The 19,689-nt window shown below is 38.2% G+C and overlaps 1 protein-coding gene across 1 annotated transcript in view; it reads right to left on the bottom strand.

Moving 5' to 3' along the window:
• Positions 1–19,689, bottom strand: part of PDCD6IP (programmed cell death 6 interacting protein) — a 70,094-nt gene that overhangs the window by 10,081 nt on the left and 40,324 nt on the right. Inside the window, exons 9-15 of the mRNA XM_018067176.1 lie at positions 18,943–19,066; positions 13,770–13,947; positions 8,590–8,701; positions 7,323–7,492; positions 2,899–3,147; positions 2,399–2,533; positions 890–984 (exon numbers count right to left, since the gene is read on the bottom strand). Coding sequence (XP_017922665.1) covers positions 890–984; positions 2,399–2,533; positions 2,899–3,147; positions 7,323–7,492; positions 8,590–8,701; positions 13,770–13,947; positions 18,943–19,066 — 1,063 coding nt within the window. The remainder of the gene's footprint in view (positions 1–889; positions 985–2,398; positions 2,534–2,898; positions 3,148–7,322; positions 7,493–8,589; positions 8,702–13,769; positions 13,948–18,942; positions 19,067–19,689) is intronic.

Here is a 19,689-nt window from a genome sequence, read left to right as displayed (position 1 = left end):
TTTTACATATGTTAGATCTTCTTTGCCCACCTTCTCTACTTTTTTTTAATCCTGTTCCTTGCTCTGGTTTCATTTTCTTTGATTCCTTCTTTGCTACTCTTTGCTCCTGTGTTTTCTTCCCTGTCTTTTCTTGCTTTGGTTCCTCCTCATTTCATCTCACATCTGTGATGGTTCTGTTCTCTTCCAATTGTGTCCTAAATCCTGACACTTCATATTTTATGACCTCTTGTTTTCCTACCATCTTCCTTGAGTACTGGCTTTGTTTGTGGTAATCCTTAGTGATTGTTTCCTAACTTTTTTTTTTTAATTCACAGTAAAATTTCACCTGTTCTGTGACAATGTTATTCTGGTGAATGTTTTTCATCTATTAGTTTTGTTAAATTTTGCTCTCTTTCTCATCTTAATGGGTACAATGCTCAGTCGGCTCTCCATTACTCCACGCAGAGTGAGTACTATGTTGCTTGCCCAGTAGGCCCTATAGAAAGTGCTTTTGCTGACATTTTCTGAGCTGTAAATCCTCTCTCCCTCACGCTGTGCCTGCAGCTCCATTCAAGGACCCCATCTGCCTCTTCAAGGTAAACTGCTCGTGTTTGCTGGCATTCCCAGAGAAAGTCACATGAGCTGTGCTGCCATCACTTCTGTGACATCACTATTCTCCCTTCATCTAGAGTTTGTGCTCCTTTACATCCTGTTGTTCTTGAATCATGCAGCTGGTTGCTTGTTGCTTTGTAAACCACCACAGAGGAAATGAAGGAAATTGCTAACTCACACTGCCAACACACCACAAGGGTATCCACATGTGATTTTTCTAAAAGAGGTAGCAAGAATATGATTTTTTTTTTAAGAAAAATACTTCAAAAGTACAATTTGATACAGAAAATAAACTTACTTTAAGAGCTCATCCCTTTCTGTCTTCCGTGCGAACACTATATCACTGCACTTGTTCTGGAACCTGACAAGTATTTCAGTCAGCTCATTGTAAAACTACAAGCAAAGAACAAACATCAGTGACAAACCAGAACAATTTTTAATCTAAGAGGAACACAATTTAAAGCTCATTTGTCAATAACAGTTAAAGAACTAAAGCCCTCTGCATGAGAGACAGTCATACCACTTAAGTCCAGTACCTTATTGTTAAATATGACCTAAAATATTTTGAAAAAAATAAATAAAATAATCATTAGAAAGTGCTGTCACCAAAAACTCAGTGACAAGTTAAGTTTCTTTTTTTTTTTTTAAATATAATAAAGTTTTATGTTTAAATAATTTTCACTCATTTTGAAGGGTTTTTTTTCAAATTATTCTAGTATGTTTTTTGTCAGCAGTCGAATAACATTCTTTTTTCCTCCCTGAAGGTAATTGCATGCTTCTTATCAGAAGTTTCTTATTCATATCAAAAATATATCGGTTCCTGTTGCTTCATATTTTCACCAAAATTAGCACTGCCACTCTAAGAATTCTTATTCTTTTTTAGTGAGTAGGTAGAAGCACAAGCTGGCAAGTTAAGTTTCATGATCGTGAACAAGTTCCCAATTCCTAGAAAAAAATCTACTACTTAATAAAAACAACCTATTTAACTGGAAACATTAGATTTGCATGTTCACTTCAGAAACGCAGGCATCATTTCAGAAACTTTTCGAAGGATTTCCAAAAGCACTCTGGAGAGTTTTCTCAGCTTACCTATTTCAACAAAGCATTTTAAATCAAATTAAAATGGCATTTTACTATCCTCTCTCTTTGGAAGGTTTTGGCAGTATTTCTATGTTCTCTTTAGAGGGTTTTACATTATACCTACTGTATTAAAATCGAGATAACTTTATTCAGTCATCATTGTGGAATTAAAGTACCAGAAGGAATTACGTACTTGAAAAACTTAAAAAATCACTTGCTCCCCAAAATTGGTCAAACCAAATATAAGCATTTCCCCAAAAATATTTAAAGGAAAGGCTAGAAAATACTGAAACATATTCAGTAAGCACTCTAAGACACAAGCATATCACAAATCTATCATCACCTAAACCATCAGCAGAGACTATGAAAGGCATACCAACCCCCTTCCTCATCACGTATCAGCTCTGACTACGACTCCTATTCCCTCATAATTCACTCAGATTGGCCGACTTTCTATCATGTAACAAAGTATTGCTGATTTTTGCTAAATCCTGCTACCTGAAATGAATGTCTACGTATACTCATTCTGCAAAGTTCCCATGAAATCCACCACCTTCATTAAGCTTTCTCCCACTTATAACAAAGCTCTCGGGGGCCAAAGTCATGAAAGCTAAAGAATTCAAGATGAAGAATGATTTGGTCCAATTGGAAATATCAATTAACTTCTCAAACTATATCCTCACGGCCACACTGGTCAGTTAGCTCTTATTTTTTGTGTGCTTCATACCTTTGTGCCCTCCTTCAAATTAGCCACAAGTTCAACAAAGTTGTCATACGCAGCAGCTAAATTCTTCAAGACTTCTTCTCTTAAATTGGCTTCATTGTTAGATTGTTTCATTTTTGAAAATTCCTGGTGTGAGACCTTATGAAAAGAAAGATTTATGCAGTTATATATATTTATGAAATTAATATCACTCATGACATTTTTATTGATACTTTTCCAACTATGAAAATCACCTATGATTACACTGAGTTATTATTAGATATTTACCTAATATATTCCCTTTGGAGTAGCACAGCACTTGATAGCTTTCCATTACTAAAATTACCCCAAATTCAGTGGGCATGAAAATACAACCAACAGTTTACAGGTTTCTATTAATATGGAATACTTGCCAAAAACACAATCCTAAATAGATAGATTTAGTCCACATTATCCCTCCTGTATACAGATGATCCCTTCTGTAATTTTTTAAATAAAAATCTTACTGAAGTATATAAACTTACCTGAATATTTTTAAGAAGTCCTTCCTGTTTCTTTAGAGATTCCTGGACTTTAGTTGTGAGACCCCCATAGATTCGATCCAGTTCAGTAACAGAAATAGCTTCTTCATTTATCACACCATCTTGAGCCAGAGCAGTCAGAAACTTGCTCGTCATGTCAAAATTCACTGATTTCAGGTCATTCTCCAGCCCCTCTCTTTCCTTCTTTACTTCATCAAGATTTGTCAATAAGGATTTTAAGACATTTACCACCTATACAATTTAAAAAAACTTTTAGCTGAATTGCCCAAAAACCCAAAAGCCAATTACCACAAGGGAATTATACAAAGGTTCACCAGGGTCAGGGAGAGATGATTTCTCAGAGAGCCAAGTATAATTCAGACATCAGGTTTACTTACATACAGACACTGCTGTACCTTTAGTGGTTCAGCCGGCAATGGCAGCAGCAATAATGAAAACAGATTTACTTAACATTTATCATGCGCCAGGCACGATCCTAAACACTTCACAGATCTAATTTAATGCACTCCTTACAATATCCCATAGAGTACGTATTTATTACCTCTATTCCACAGATGGAGAAACTGAGTCTCAGAAAAATTAAGTCACCGGCCTGAGGCTACACAGTTACTAAAGGAACAGAGGTGAAACATGAGACCTAAGTCTGCCTGACTCCAAACCACTCTCTAATCACATTTATACTTTACTGTGTCCTCACGATGATGTAGAGGAAGGTGTGTTTTGTCAAGAGATACCCTATTTTGCCAACATAGTGAGATTGAGAGAGGGAGACATGGAGATAAAAATAGAGATAACGATACATGGAGACAGCACTTGAGAGGGGGAGACAAAGAGAGAGACAGAAAGCTCTAAGTCATACACTGATTTTAAACCCCGGGAGAGAAAGAAGGGGTAGGTCCTATCTCTCTTCACATCATGAGTTCTGCCTCTCATTCAGTCTCTGCCTAACAGCCACATGATTCATAAATGCCTAACACCCATATGTGCTAATAGTGTTTCAGGGTTCAAGTGCCTGCCCTCTAAGGCCCTTGTGAGCTGCTCCCTTTCACTCACAGCTCTTCACACTTCGCCTGGGCAACCCCAAGCCCCCATTCTGCTTGACCAAGAATGCTCAGAGCAAGAAAGTGGGCAAAGAAGGGACCGTCCAAGAACCCCATCTCCACCCCTGACTCGCTTCTTACCAGCAGCAATTTCAGCCCCAAAGGTCTCCTCACCTACTGCCCGTGCCTAAGAAGCTGCCCTGCTCTGCAGTCCATGTCCTTAGTCATCAGCTCCTTGACAGGAGGGTCCAGGGCGACCTTCCCATGTGGAAACCGAAACCTGAGGAAAAGCCTCAAGTTTCTTCTACATGTCAGCCTCTGGTAACCACCGTTTATCTCCTAGGTGTCCTCTCTTAAATGCAGTCTCTTAACATGTTCTAATGTGACTCCCAGAGGTCTAAGAAGCATCAAGCCACAGACACTCTAAAAGGAAGAAGAGGGCAAAGAATCACGGCTGGATGGGCACAGCAAAGTCTATTAAAGGGGCCTAGCAGAATCTGACGTTAGACAAGCAGGTCAAAGTCTTGCTTGCAAATGACTTCCAGGACATATTATTAAATGAAAAAAGGTACAAAAGCATATACACTGTATGTCGCATTTTCAATGAGAAGGGAAATCAGAATATAAAGCTATACACACATATTCTGAATATCTGTGTGCATATGTATTTTTCACAATACAAAAGCACTAGACACAGACCAGACACTAATGAATACGTTACGTATACAGAGCAGATGGGAATAAGGTGGAAAGAACAGGGCTGAGAGTTCTCTACAGGAACCTTCTGAACCATGAACATTCTTCTACCCATCCAAAACACAAAATTAAATCAAAACTGCAATACAGAAATGAAGGAATCTAGCTGTCCAGCAAAGTGAAACATGATGACATAGAAAAAAATATTTCAACTCTTTGATTATACTCCCTTAGTGAATATCATGGGCTTTGTTACCGTATAACCAAGGACAGTTTACCTGGAAAATTCATCTGCAAAACAAGAATAATAATAGTACCTATATGTCAGGACAGTTGGAAAGACTGAAGTAAGTCCATATAAGTGCTTAATGTAATTTCTAACACAGGCTAAGTGCTCCATAAGTAGGAGCCATTATTATTAACTGTTGGTTATGTCTCACAGTTTAATTCTCTACTTTGCATGCACTGTGGACTAAAAAGGCTTAAGCATATAAGCACTCAGACAAGAACAGAGGAAAAATGAGAAACAGACCAAGAATTAAAGTATCCTTTATTCTGCTGAATTAAAAGGATTTCTATAATCATGTAACACAGTTTATGTTGGGGGATACAATAGCATATATATTTGAAAAGGTTTTGATAGCTTTACCTCTTGATAAATTTAGATTGATAATGGAATCTCAACCTTGACTTTAACCCTATGTGAAGGTTGCTTGGCCATTAGGAAAGTAAGAAATGTCATTTTCTTCTATACGTATGTTATGCCTAACAGAAGTTCAAAAATTTTATAGAAGTCAAGTGAAATAAAGCTAGGGGAGAAATAGGAATATGCAGAATTAATTTTTTTTTAAATAGTCTAGTAAACAAAGCTGAAAGTCAGGACTATCTTGAAACAGACTGTCTTATGTAGTATAGAAACTAACATCCTCTCAGTACCTAAAAACAGCTGCCCAAACAGAACAAAGATAAATAACTAGATAGTTGGCCTCTTCAGAAAGAAAGAAAAAACAGCCCTACCCATTATGCTTGGACCTCTTAATAAAACAGGTACCTTGTATCACGTTAATAATCAGCAATTCAAATGGCTGGGTGTTTCTCATAAGAACTCTGGCTAATGTGTCATCAACTATGGTGACAACTATCTGAAGGAGCTTTAATAAATAAATGATGTTTGCCTTTTCTGATAAAGACACATGATGAATATATATACAGCACTGAAAATTGTTGGTTACCTCCATGCAGAAAATCTAGTTTCAATAAAATAACTTCATATTGATTGTCAAACTTTTCTTCCCCTATGTAATACTGTTCTGGATTAACAGAACAGCTATTACAAATTTAAAAAAATTTTTTTCCTTTTCTATAGAGAGCAGAATCAAAGAACGAAAGCCATGGAAGTTCTGAGTTGTGTATGTGACACTAAAAAGAAAAAAGGGGGGACATTAAAGAGAGTTCTAATAAAATCAAAAGAAGCCAGAACATGCTGCTGTTCTACGGTTGTGCAGTCTCCTCTTTACAAATTTAATATTTCAACCACCTTCCTTTTCTCCTCGACATCCTCAAAGCATCTGACTTCACAGTGGTCGTTCTCTCTGGCCCCCAACCAGAGATCCAGGGTCTGTGCATATCCCCTGACGCCGTTTTCCCTTCACTTCAGGGGCCGGTTTCCACTCAACCTCTGGTAGCTGCTCTGCATACACTCACTCAATATTCTCGGATCCTACTCCTGTTCACCTTTCTGCCTGTCCACTGTTCTCATAATGTGCCAGTGTCCTAAGAAGCCCCCTAGGCAAGGGGTTCCAAATGCTGGAACGTTGAGAATTCCGTCACCTAAAGCCCCCACACGTCTCAGTTTCTACCTGTATCCCGGTTATCTCTGTGTTATGTCTCCTCTCCTACGCCTGCTTGTGAATGGGGAGTGAGGGCCGGCCATCGTGTGTACCGAGCGCAGTGCCTTACACAGCAGATGCCTGTCCATTAACTCTTGGCTGAATGAATACATGAAATGCTTCTGAGCAAAGACAGATGAGAAATGACAATGATAACTTCTGAGAACTACTGTCACAGGAAATTCACCTTCTTCAAGAAGCTTTCAGCAGTATCTCTTGCCCTTTGGCTTACTTTCCTGTGTGCTTCAGGGCCCCTATCTCACCTCACAGTGATCAGTCACACCCATCCCCTTAGGGTCTCAGCCAATCACGCTCCCATGAGCCTGGAACCAGTAGAAACACCATGCCAATGTGATCTACTTATTAACATGCACACCTTGACAACCCTCCCTTCAGAGGTAGTCCCAGGGAAATATGGTAGAAGGTGGCATATAGAAAGATGCAAGAAACAAAGAATGTCAGAGGAGTATCTGGCCAATCCAGTCCTTCCCCCTCAAAGAAGTGCCTTTACTTCCAAGTCGCTACCTTTTATCAAATTTGAATTAAACACTGTGAATATATACAGCACTGAGCTCACAGAGGAAACATTCAATAAATGGATAGTAATATAACGTTTACACAGTGTATATATATCATGTCGCTCTAAACACAACGACCTCCATGTACGTCATTTTTTTAAAAAAGGTCAGTAAGAAGAAAACTGGGCAATTCACTGTGTGTAATGGCTTGAACACAGCTGTCAGATGCGGCCGGCCACCCACATCAAAGTGCACATCCTCACCTCACTGCCCTGCATTGTCTTCGCCGGGTTAGCAGAAGGGATGGCAGCATTCAGCTCCGGCTCCGGCTTACACAGAAGTGCAATGGTGTCTCGGTGAGCCTGGTAACGCTCCTTCACCTGTCCATCTGCTTGCACGGCTTTATCCAAAACGGTTCTGAAGTTGTTTCCCTCTGTAGAAGAAAAAAACAACGTTACCAGAGCACAGTAATGGTTTTAGCAGTAAAGTACACAAGCTGCTTGTACTTTCAATTTTGTTCCCCAATTTTACCTGTCTCCCTGCCAGCCCGAAAGCACCAGATGACAGAAACTGAGCTCCTGTCAGTCTTTGCATCTTTAGTGTTTTATAACCTTAAAACACCTTTGTGGTTACAGTCCACTAAATAAAAGCCAATTGACATTAATCTTTTTCTACAACTCATGAATATGGAAAGATAATATTCACTCTAAAAACTGTTACAACTTATTTCAAAAATGTTCCTGTCTCAAAGGATCACTCTTTAAATCTGACTTATAAGAAAAGCAGATACATTTTTAGAAAATTCACAATAGTATTAAATACTTTTTATAGAGAAATAAAGCAAGTCTAGATATCGTTTATCTGAACAAGCACAAAATCTTTATAATCAAAGTCTTAAAAATAATAATTTGGCCTCAGGTTAATTTAAAACTCATCTTTTACTACCTGGTAGTATCACTACTATGGAGAAGGCAATGGCACCCCACTCCAGTACTCTTGTCTGGAAAATCCCATGGACGGAGGACCCTGATAGTCCATGGGGTCGCTAAGAGCCGGACACGACTGAGTGACTTCACTTTGACTTTTCACTCTCATGCATTGGAGAAGGAAATGGCAACCCACTCCGGTATTCTTGCCTAGAGAATCCCAGGGATGGGGGAGCCTGGTGGGCTGTCATCTATGGGGTCACACAGGGTCGGACACAACTGAAGCAACTTAGCAGCAGCAGCAGTATCACTACTAAATGAAATGAAATCACAACACCATATATTTATATAAGATCTCATTTATCTTTTTTTTATAATATGCAGAAAGCTTGAAACAGGAAGTAAGAGTCACAGGATCATTTTAATACTTTCACTTTCTTAAGAATCTGAACTTATCATGGTGAACATCCTTGTTATTTTTTATCTTACATGGAACTGAAGCAAAACACCTGGATTTTCATATGGAGCCTAATTCAATCAAGCAAAAATTGTGGATACAAAATGAGAACTTACTCAAGTGAAAGTCATTTAGGGACATTTTTACCTGTTCTTAAAGGCTTATAAAGTTCATTGGATGGCGTTCTTTGCCAACGTTCCTTGAATTTTGCCCTTAAATCATTGTCAGTCGCTTCTTCTTCATCCAACAACCTTAATGACTTTTAAAAAGGAGGCAAAGCAACAGTGAAATATCATTTCTGGTGTAAAAAACTTTAGAACATTTTTAAAATGATCATACTCAATATAGGTGAGAATTAGTGAGCTAGGGCTATTCCTACAGTACTGGTTAGAATATAAATTAGTACAATAATTTCCACTGTAGAAATCCAAGTCATAATATACTGAACAAAACATCTTGTAAAATTTAAGGCTAAGTTAGCCATTACCTTACTCAGTGAAATTAAGATGACTAAGAGATTATGTACACCCATATACCAAAACTACTTTTAAATGAAGATTTTTTTTAAGATTAAATAAACAGAAAGCCTTTAGAACTTTGAAGCCATAAACAAAACAAAAAGAAAACTGATTAATTCATACAAATAAAAAGATTTAGACGTCAACCCAATACAACAAACTGAAAATTAACATTAAAAAAAAAGCCTTTCAAATGCAGAGCTGAGAAAACGAGACAGTAAAGGCAGAAACGTAAGAAAGTGCTAATCCACCAATGGACTCAAGTGCTAGAGTCAATGGTACCTGTTAATGCCTGACCGTTTAGAGCAGAGATCTGCAAACTGTGTGTCAAACGTTAGAGTAAATATTTTAGGACTGGGGAACAGTCTCACATATTCTTTTTTTTTTTTTAATAGCAGTTTTCTAAAAGTGGTAAAAATCATTCTTAACTAGTGAACCATATAAAACAGGCCACAAGGTGGAGCTGGCCTACTGTCCATACTTCACCAACTCCACATTCTCTAGTGGCTCCGAGTGTGCATTTAACAGGAGACAGGAGACACAGGTGGGGCTAATATGAGTAGGAGATCAGATCAAAGGCACTATCTTCCCTCAAACGGGGACTTCCAAATAGATGACACTCAGTGGATGAGTATTTAAAGGAAAACTGACCAACTCAAGGGAATCTGACCATCTGAACCCTGGCTCTATATAGAAAAGAAAAGAAGTATCACCTCAAGATTCCTAATCAAAAGCCTGAACTTAGGGCTGGAAATGACTACCTGTATGACACAAACTCCTAAAATGAATTTCAAAATAAAAGATTAACCACACACACACACACACACACACACACACACACACAAAACCCTCCAAAAAAGTTTTAAAATACAGGAAACACACAAACAAAAACACTGAAATAAGAGGAAACAAACCGGTATGAGAAAAAATCAGGAAAAAATAATAAATCACAGAACCAAACCACAAAGACTACTGACCCTGAGATAAGATAAAGAATATAAACTAAACATATTTAATATGTTTTAGAGTAAAAGTATGACAGGAGAAAGAAGATGAGAAGAACTGAAAAAGAGCCTAATAAAATTTCTGGAAATTAACGAAGTTATAAGATTAGGAAGCTAATTGATAGCTAAAAAAACTGCTGGAATATAACTGCAGAGAACTAGCGAACTGGGAGGCACACCAGAAGAAATCAGGCAGAAGGGAGCACAGAGCAACAGAAAGCACAAGTGGCTGGAAGACCCAGAAAATAAACTGAGAAGATTCAACATCAGAGATGGAGAAAGACATAATAATGACAACTGGGAAAAACCAATATTCAAAGAAGTGAAAACTAAGAACTTTCCAGGATGGATGAAAGACACAATTTCTCAAATTCACTGAATCCCATGGAATATCAAGCAACTTTAATAAAAGAAACCCATACCCAGACACATCATAATAAACTATAAAAAAGAAAAGTAAGTATATAACTTTCATCCTGTTAAAAAGGGGGGGGGGTGAGAAAAAATGGAGGGAACTCAATAAAACCATAAAAAGTGAGGGTGAGGAGGAACCAAAGAAAGAAAACAGATATCAAAAGAGAAAGACAAGTGTTGTAGAAAAACATGGTTCTAAATATATGAATAATTTAACCTTCCAGAAAGAGATTGTCAAACTAAAAGTAAAGGAAAAATCTTATTACCATATGGTATTTACAAAAGACACAATCACAAAAACACCAAGTTGAAAGTCACACACACAAGAAAACTACAGACCAGTATCCCTTATGAATATAACTGCAAAATGCTCAACAAAATACTACCAAACCAGATCTAGCAGCACATTAAAAGAATTCTACACCATGACAAAGTGGGATAACCTAGGAATGCAAGGGTGATTCACACTGAAGAATCAGTTAATGTAATACTTCATATTAGTAGAATGAAGGGAGAAAATCCATGTGATTATCTTGAGACACAGAAAAAATATTTGACAAAATCCAACACCCTTTTATGATATAAACACTCAACTAATTAAGAACGGAAAGGAACTTCCTCAATCTGAGAACAGCCATCTATGAAAAACTTAATAGCTTGACAGTGAAAAACTGGAATGTTTTCCCCGAAGATATCAATCAAGACAAGTCTGTGGACTCTCACTGCTTAAATCAGGATTGAACTAACTGGCGCAATTACAGTAAGAAATAAAGGGCATCCAAAAGTGGAAAGGAAGAACTATCTCTAGTTGCAAATGATATGACTTTTTATATGAAAAATCCTAAGCAATCCATAAAATAACTATTAGAGATAATAAACAAATTTAGTAGAGTTGCAGAAAACAAAATCAACACACAAAATCAGCTGTATTTCTGTACTCTAGAATGAAGAATCCAAATAGGAAATTAAGATAATTCCATTATAACAGCATCAAAAAGAATAAAATAACTAAGAATCACTTTAATCAAGGAAGTAAAATACTTATAGAGTGAAAAGTATAAAACACTGCTGAAAGAAATCAAATAGAAAGACAGCCTCTGTCCATGGACTGGAAGCCGTAATACTGTTAAAGATCAGTGATATTCTTCAAACTGATCTAAACATTCAATACAATCCTCATTAAACTCCTACTAATTTTGGGATTTTCTACATATAAGGTCAAATCAAATCATAGTAAGATACCACTTCATAGCCATAAGGATGGCTTCTTTCTCTTTTAAGACAATTATGAGGGTTAGCAAGGATGTGAAATTTGGAACCTTCATACACTGTTGGTAAAATGTAAAAGGGCACAGCTACTTTTGCAAACCAGTTTCACAGTTCCTCAAAAATTAAACACAATATTACTGTACAACCCAGTAATTCCACTCCTATGTGTGTAACCCAAGAGAACTGAAAACAGGTGTTCAAACATAACCTGTTCACAAATAACAGCATTATTCTGAATAACCAAAAAGTGGAAACATCCCAAGTATCTATTTCTGATGAATGGATAAATAAAATACTTAATGATATATCCACACAATGGAATATTTAGCCACAAAAAGAAATGAAGTACTGACAAGTGCTGTGACATGAATGAACCTTGAAAAGATGCCAAGTGAAACGGGCAAGCCTAAAGGCATGATTCCACTTATCTGCAATGTCCAGAATGAATGAACCTATACAAACAGAAGTCAGCTTTGTAGTTGCCAAAAGCAAGGGGAATGGGAGAAAGAGGAGTGACTGTTAACTAGCACAGGCTTTCTTTTGGAAGTGATGAAAATTTTCCAGAATTAGACCGTATTGGTGCTCATACAATATTGTGAACATACTTAAAAACCACTGGATCGTACACTTAAAAGAGACCCAAATGGTGAAATTTTATATTATGTGAATTTTACCAAAAAAAAAAGAAAAAAGACACATATAGATAAATGTAGGTGATTTATGAAAAGGACCAATTAAATATCCTTATTCTGGAAATGAAAAATATGGGGGGGGGGATGCAATAGAGCGGCTGAAGAACACAAAAGGCAGGGCTAAACAGGCAGTCAGTGAGCTGGGAGGCTAGCCTCAGACAGCCCCCCACAGAGAACAAGCACCAGAAACGTTAGAAGACATGAAGAACTGACTCAGAGGCACTGCCATCAATCTAACAGGAATTCATTAGGAGAGAATGGAGAAAAAAGGATAACTGAAGAGACAGAACCCATGAACCTAAGATGGAAAGGATCCAACAGATCCCAAGCAAGAAAAATTTATCATTTAGAAAATACATTAGTGGACACTTCAAATTATCTGAAAACCAAGACTAGAATTAAATTTGCTACCAGAGACATAAACACTCAAAAACATTATCAGCTTCACAACTTAATAACTTATAAAATGAAACTACAAGTACAACAAAGAGAATAATAATGAGTCTAACTCATAAGGCTGTTAGAAGATAAAATAAATAAAAATACCTCATAAGAGAGGCAGAAAACACACATACCATACACACTAATAAAACCAGTTTTTCCTTAATTATGAGATGAGCTTTTTTTCACATTGATATTTGTTTTATTTTAGTTAAGCCCTTAAGTAAACCTGGAAGGTATATATTCTCATTCCCAAGGTTCACACTATCATAGTATATAAGTACTGTCTTTGCCCCAAAGTATTTGGAAACAGTGTAAATACAACTTCCTCTGATAGTTAACTGAAAGATTGAAACAGCATGGATTAAAGCATTGACAACAAAAGTCACCTAAAAGAGACATGACTCCTCAACTGTCAAAAAACAAAATAACCAGTTTGAACACATTTATAGTTAAAGAAACAAATGTATCAATTAGTAGAACAAGGCAAAAGCACCTTAAAAGCAGAATAGCATTGGCAAATAGTTGACTTTAGCCAACAAACGTTAGTGTTACATTCCTATTGATAAAATGCCCTTGCCATCTGAAGATGAGCATGGTGGGCTTGGAAAACATATGATGGCCTAACTTCCTTAGTCTGATTCCTTGTTCACCAGAGACTGAATCTTTCACAAGAAAAAAAAGTCCTTAATAATGAAAAAGTCTGAACAGTTTGTGTGATAGTAATTTCCCATAATATACTAGTTTCACACAATGGTCATGTAAGTTTTATTAATGCGCATTATATACCCTTAAGACATATGAACCCATTCTCACTCAGAATTCCTCTTGAGGCTGAAGGGCAGACTATGGGCCACAATAAATTCACCTGAATGATGAGTGCTACCCTGTGAAACCACAGAAAGAAGCCTCCTTTCCCAATCCCTGCTGGACACCAAGGGGCCAAAGAGTATTTTATTTACCTGAAAAGCAAACATCTTAAAACATACCTCATCGAGGATTTCTCTATTTCTTTGTAGAAGTTCAGGTAGCTCTTTGATCAACTGATCAACAGTCTGGATGCCTCCCTGTTCAATCACAGATGTGGACTTGGTCAATATAGACTGAGGTACGGTATCTCCAGATATATCTTCAATTGCTGCTGGAAGATTAAGGGAAGCTAACACCCTGAAAAAATGAGATACTATGTCATCTAAAGGTCTAATCCTTCTTTCAAACACTAGCAGCGGAGTTATCACTCCAAAAAAGTGGATAAGCCCTATAAACGGAAACATAAAGCAAAGACAAAGAAAGAACAGAAAATCAGGAACTGATAAAATTAAAGAAAACATCATTAGAGAATTAAGTTAGATTCACAATTCAGAACTGAGCACCAAAATGTTTAAAAGTTACATTAAAATATACTAGATACCTTTGGCTCACTGGTTAAACTTTACTTCTTTCATCCTAAGTAATTGAAAGTCAAAAACTCTATTTTAAAAATGCGATCTTTTATCACACTCCTGATTGATATACTGTCAGTGACAAAAGAGACATAATACACTAAATAGTTATAATTTCACATCAGTTCAGTCGTTCAGTCACGTCTGACTGTGATGCCATGGACTGCAGCATGTCAGGCCTCCCTGGGCATCACCAACTTGCATAGCTTACTCGAACTCATGTCCATCGAGTCGGTGATGCCGTCCAGCCATCTCATCCTGTGTTGTCTCCTCCTCCTGCCTCAATCCTTCCCAGCATCAGGGTCTTTTCCAGTGAGTCAGTTCTTCACATCAGGTGGCCAAAGTTTTAGAGTTTCAGCCTCAACATCAGTCCTTCCAATTAATATTCAAGACTAATTTCCTTTAGGATGGACTGGCTGGATCTCCAAGCAGTCCAAGGGATTCTCTTAAAAGTCTTCTCCAACACCACAGTTTAAAAGCAATTCTCTGGCACTCAGCTTTCTTTATAGTCCAACTCTCACATCCATACATGACTACTGGAAAAACTATAGCTTTGACTAGACAGATCTTTGTTGGCTAAGTAATGTCTCTGCTTTTGAATATGCTGTCTAGGTTGGTCACAGCTTTCCTTCCAAGGAGCAAGTGTCTTTTAAGATCATGGCTGCAGTCACCATCTGCAGTGATTTTGGAGCCCAAAAAAATAAAGTCAGGCACTGTTTCCACTGTTTCCCCACCTATGTGTGATAAAGTGATGGGACTGGATGCCATGATCTTAGCTTTCTGAATGTTGAGCTTTAAGCTAGCTTTTTCACTTTCGACTTTCACGTGCATCCAGAGGATCTTTAGATCTTCTTCGCTTTCTGCCATAAGGGTGTCATCTGCATAACTGAGATTACTGATATTTCTCCCGGCAATCTTGATTCCAGCTTGTGCTTCATGCAGCCCAGCTTTTCTCCTGATGTACTCTGCATAAATTAAAGAAGCAGGGTGACAATATACAGCCTTGACGTACTCCTTTCCCGATTTGGAACCAGTCTGTTGTTCCATGTCTGGTTCTAACTGTTGCTTCCTGACCTGCATATAGGTTTCTCGAGAGGCAGGTCAGGTGGTCTGTATTTCCATCTCTCTCAGAATTTTCCACAGCTTATTGTGATCCACACAGTCAAAGGCTTTGGCATAGTCAATAAAGGAGAAATAGATGCTTTTCTGGAACTCTCTTACTTTTTCCATGATCCAACAGATGTTGGCAATTTGATCTCTGGTTCCACTGCCTTTTCTAAATCCAGCTTGAACATTTGCAAGTTCACAGTTCAAGTACTGTTGAAGTCTGGCTTGGAGAATTCTGAGCATTACTTTGCTAGCATGTGAGATAAATGCAATTGTGTGGTAGTTTGAACATTCTTTGGCATTGTCTTTCTTTGAGACTAGAGTGGAAACTGACCTTTTCCAGTCCTGTGGCCACTGCTGAGCTTTTCAAATTTCCTGGCATATTGAGTGCAGCACTTTCACAGCATCATGTTTTAAGATTTGAAATAGCTCAACTGGAATTCCATCACCTCCACTAGCTTTGCTCGTAGTGATGCTTCCTAAAACCCACTTGACTTCACGTTCCAGGATGTCTGGCTCTAGGTGAGTGATCACACCACTGCGCTTATCTGGATCTTGAAGATCTTTTTTGTATAGTTCTGTGTATTCTTGCCACCTCTTCTTACTATCTTCTGCTTCTGTTAGGTTCATACCACTTCTGTCCTTATTGTGCCCATCTTTGCATGAAATGTCCTTTGGTATCTCTAATTTCCTTGAAGAGATCTCTAGCCTTTCCCATTCTATTGTTTTCCTCTATTTCTTTGCACTGATCACTGAGGAAGGCTTTCTTATCTCTCCTTGCAATTCTCTGGAACTCTGCATTCAATCAGGTATATCTTTCCTTTTCTCCTTTGCCTTTTGCTTCTCTTCTTTTCTCAGCTATTTGTAAGGCCTCCTCAGACTATCGTTTTGTCTTTTTGCACTTCTTTTTCGTGGGGATGGTCTTGATCACTGCCTCCTGTACAATGTCACGAACCTCCATCCATAGTTCTTCAGGCACTCTATCAGATCTAATCCCTTGAATCTATTTGTCACTTCTACTGTATAGTCATAAGGGATTTGATTAGGTCATATCTGAATGGTCTGGTGGTTTTCACTACTTTCTTCAATTTAAGTCTGAATTTGGCAATAAGGAGTTCATGATCTGAGCCACAGTCAGCTCCCAGGCTTGTTTTTACTGACTGTATAGAGCTTCTCCATCTTTGGCTACGAAGAATATAATCAATTTGATTTTGGTATTGACCATCTGGTGATGTCCATGTGTACAGTCTTGTGTTGTTGGAAGAGGGTGTTTGCTATGACCAGTGCATTCTCTTGGCAAAACTCTGTTAGCCTTTGACTTGCTTCGTTTTGTACTCCAAAGCCAAATTTTCCTGTTACTCCAGGTATCTCTTGACTTCCTACTTTTATATTCCAGTCCCCCAAGAAATCCACAATTACAACTCGCTGCTGAACAACCGTCGACAGGAGAATGTTGGATCCCACCAAAAAAAGATACCCCACGTCCAAGGGCAAAGGAGAAGCCCCAGCAAGACGGTAGGAGGGGCAAAATCGTGTTTAGAATCAAACCCCATACCCACCAGACACACTCAGAGGGCTCAAACAAACCTTGTGCACACCAGGACCCAGAGACTTACACCAGAACTTAAACAGGACTGGGGAAACAGACTCTTGGAGGGTACAAACAAAACCTGTGCACACCAGGACCCAGGAGAAAGGACCAGTGAGCCCATAAGAGACTGACCCAGACTTCCCCGTGAGTGTGCAGGAGTCTCCAGCAGAGACATGGGTCAGTGGTGGCCTGCTGCAGGGTCAGAGGCACCTTTTGAAGGAGGTCGCCATTATCTTCATTACCTCCACCATAGTTTGGCCTCAGGTCAAACAACAGGGAGGGAACACAGCCCCACTCGTCAACAGAAAACTGGATTAAAGATTTACTGAACATGGCCCTGCCCATCAGAACAAGACCCAGTTTCCCCCTCAGTCAGTCTCTCCCATCAGGAAGCTTCCAGAAGCTTCTTATCCTTCTCCATCAGAGGACAGACAGAATGAAACCCACAATGAAAACCACAGAAAACTAACAAAACTGATCACATGGACCACAGTTGTCTAACTCAATGAAACTATGAGCCATGCCATTGTAGGGCCACCCAAGATGCACGGGTCATGATGGAGAGTTTTGACAAAATGTGGTCACTGGAGAAGGGAATGGCAAACCACTTCAGTATTCTTGCGTGAGAACCCCATGAACAGGATGAAAATGCAAAAAGACAGGACACTGAAAGATGAACTCCCCAGGTCAGTAGGTGCTCAATATGCTACTGGAGATCAGTGGAGAAATAACTCCAGAAACAATGAAGGGAGGGCGCCAAAGCAAAAACAACACCCAGTTGTGGATGTGACCGGTGATGGAAGTAAATTCCAATGCTGTAAAGAGCAATATTGCATAGGAACCAGAAATGTCAGGTCCATGAACCAAGGCAAATTGGAAGTGGTCAAACAGGAGATTGCAAAAATGAACATCAACATTTTAGGAACCAGTGAACTAAGATGGACTGGAATGGGTGAATTTAACTCAGATGACCATTGTATCTACTACTGTGGACAAGAATCCTTTAGAAAAAAATGGAGTAGCCCCTATAGTAAACAAAAGAGTCTGAAATGCAGTACTTGGATGCAATTGCAAAAACGAGAGAATGATCTCTGTTCATTTCCAAGGCAACCATTCAATATCACAGTAATCCAAGTCTATGCCTCGACCACTAATGCTGAAGAAGCTGAAGTTGAATGGTTCTATGAAGGCCTACAAGACCTTCTAGAACTAACACCCAATTTCACATCATCTAGGCATAATGTCAAGAGGACACAGTTGATATACATATTAATACAGAATTTCCATTTGTTTTATGGCACAGGAACTATTATTCTATTATTTCATTTATATAATGAAATCTTATGCTCCCTTCCTGCTGGAAAAAGAATAGAGGTCAAAACTTACTCATTCATCAAAATTAAAAACATGAAAAAGCAAACAAGACTAGGGAAAAAAAACTCAGTAACGTATCTGACAAAAGATTTACCTCTAGAATATCTAAAGAACTCTTTTAAGATTATTAAGAAGAAAAATGAGCAATAAATTTCAACACTTCATGAAAGACATGAAGGGCTAATAAGCACATGAAGAGTTGCTCAATATCATTAGTCATCAGAGGGATGCAAACTAAACCACAGTGAGACACTGCTACACACACACTAAAATAGCTAAAATCAGAGACTGACAATGCTAAGTTCTGACGAGGTGCCGAGCAACAGCACTTCTCAAACGGCGCAGGGACAATGACTCTGGAAAACCATCTGGCCATCTCCTGTGAAATAAACATACACTAACTATACAACTCAACAATTCTGTAATTCTAGGTTATTTACTCATGAGAAATAAAACATGTCCACACAAAGATGTGTACATCAATGTTCGTAACAACCAAAATGTCCATTTCTTGGGGGCACTATATATTTGCTGTTTCAAATACCCTTAACATTCAGTTCTAAGCTCAGGAAAGTACAATGTTCATAAATAACCCACCAGGAAACATCAGAAATTTAGATAAACTTACGAAAGTTAAGCCCTACTTACCCATTTGCCAAAGTGGTGGCTTCTCTCATCTGAGCAATTGATCTGTTAACTAAATCAGCTTTCCTCTGATTATAGGCAGCCAAAGACTGCTGGACTGACACAGGAACCATCTTCTCAAACAGATCTAAAATAAGGAATCAATTTCAATAAAATTTTAAGACAAAAACTCAAACTGTAAAGTGACTATTCATACCTCCTTTCCAATATTCACCTTAAAAGTCTTCAAACATTTAAAGAACAAAACTAAATCTATTGAAAGGACAATGATAAAGAGAATTTTTAGAACACTGTATTCACAGGGAATGATAATGAAGGCTTTTCCCCGAACTTGATTTTCTTAAAGATGTGTTTATCATTAAGTTTAAGGGATCTTTGGGAGAAGAAAATCTACACAAGAGAAAATAATACTCATTCATTGATAAAATTGACCATAATACCATGGTTTCCAGCTCTACCACTTCCTGGCTCTGCAACCTTGAGCAAATGACTACACCACTCTGCCTCAGTATACTCAGCAGTCAAATGGGGATAATAACCACACTTGCCTCATATAGCTGCTGTGAGAAGTAAATAAACTAATATTTTAAAGTGCTTAAGAGAGCTTTTGGCACATGGTAAACACTCTGAGCTTGTTAAACAGAAGTAAGTACAGTAGTCCCATGGTGTCCTCAGGGGACTGGTTCCAGGTCCCTCAGTGGGTACCAGACTCTCAGGATGCTCAAGCCTCTTACATGAAATGGCACAGTG

Source organism: Capra hircus, chromosome 22 (genome assembly GCF_001704415.2).
Source record: "Capra hircus breed San Clemente chromosome 22, ASM170441v1, whole genome shotgun sequence".
In the NCBI taxonomy this organism is placed as follows: domain Eukaryota; kingdom Metazoa; phylum Chordata; class Mammalia; order Artiodactyla; family Bovidae; genus Capra; species Capra hircus.
Note: the sequence above shows the minus strand (reverse complement) of the source record. Positions and strands in the feature narration are given on the sequence as shown.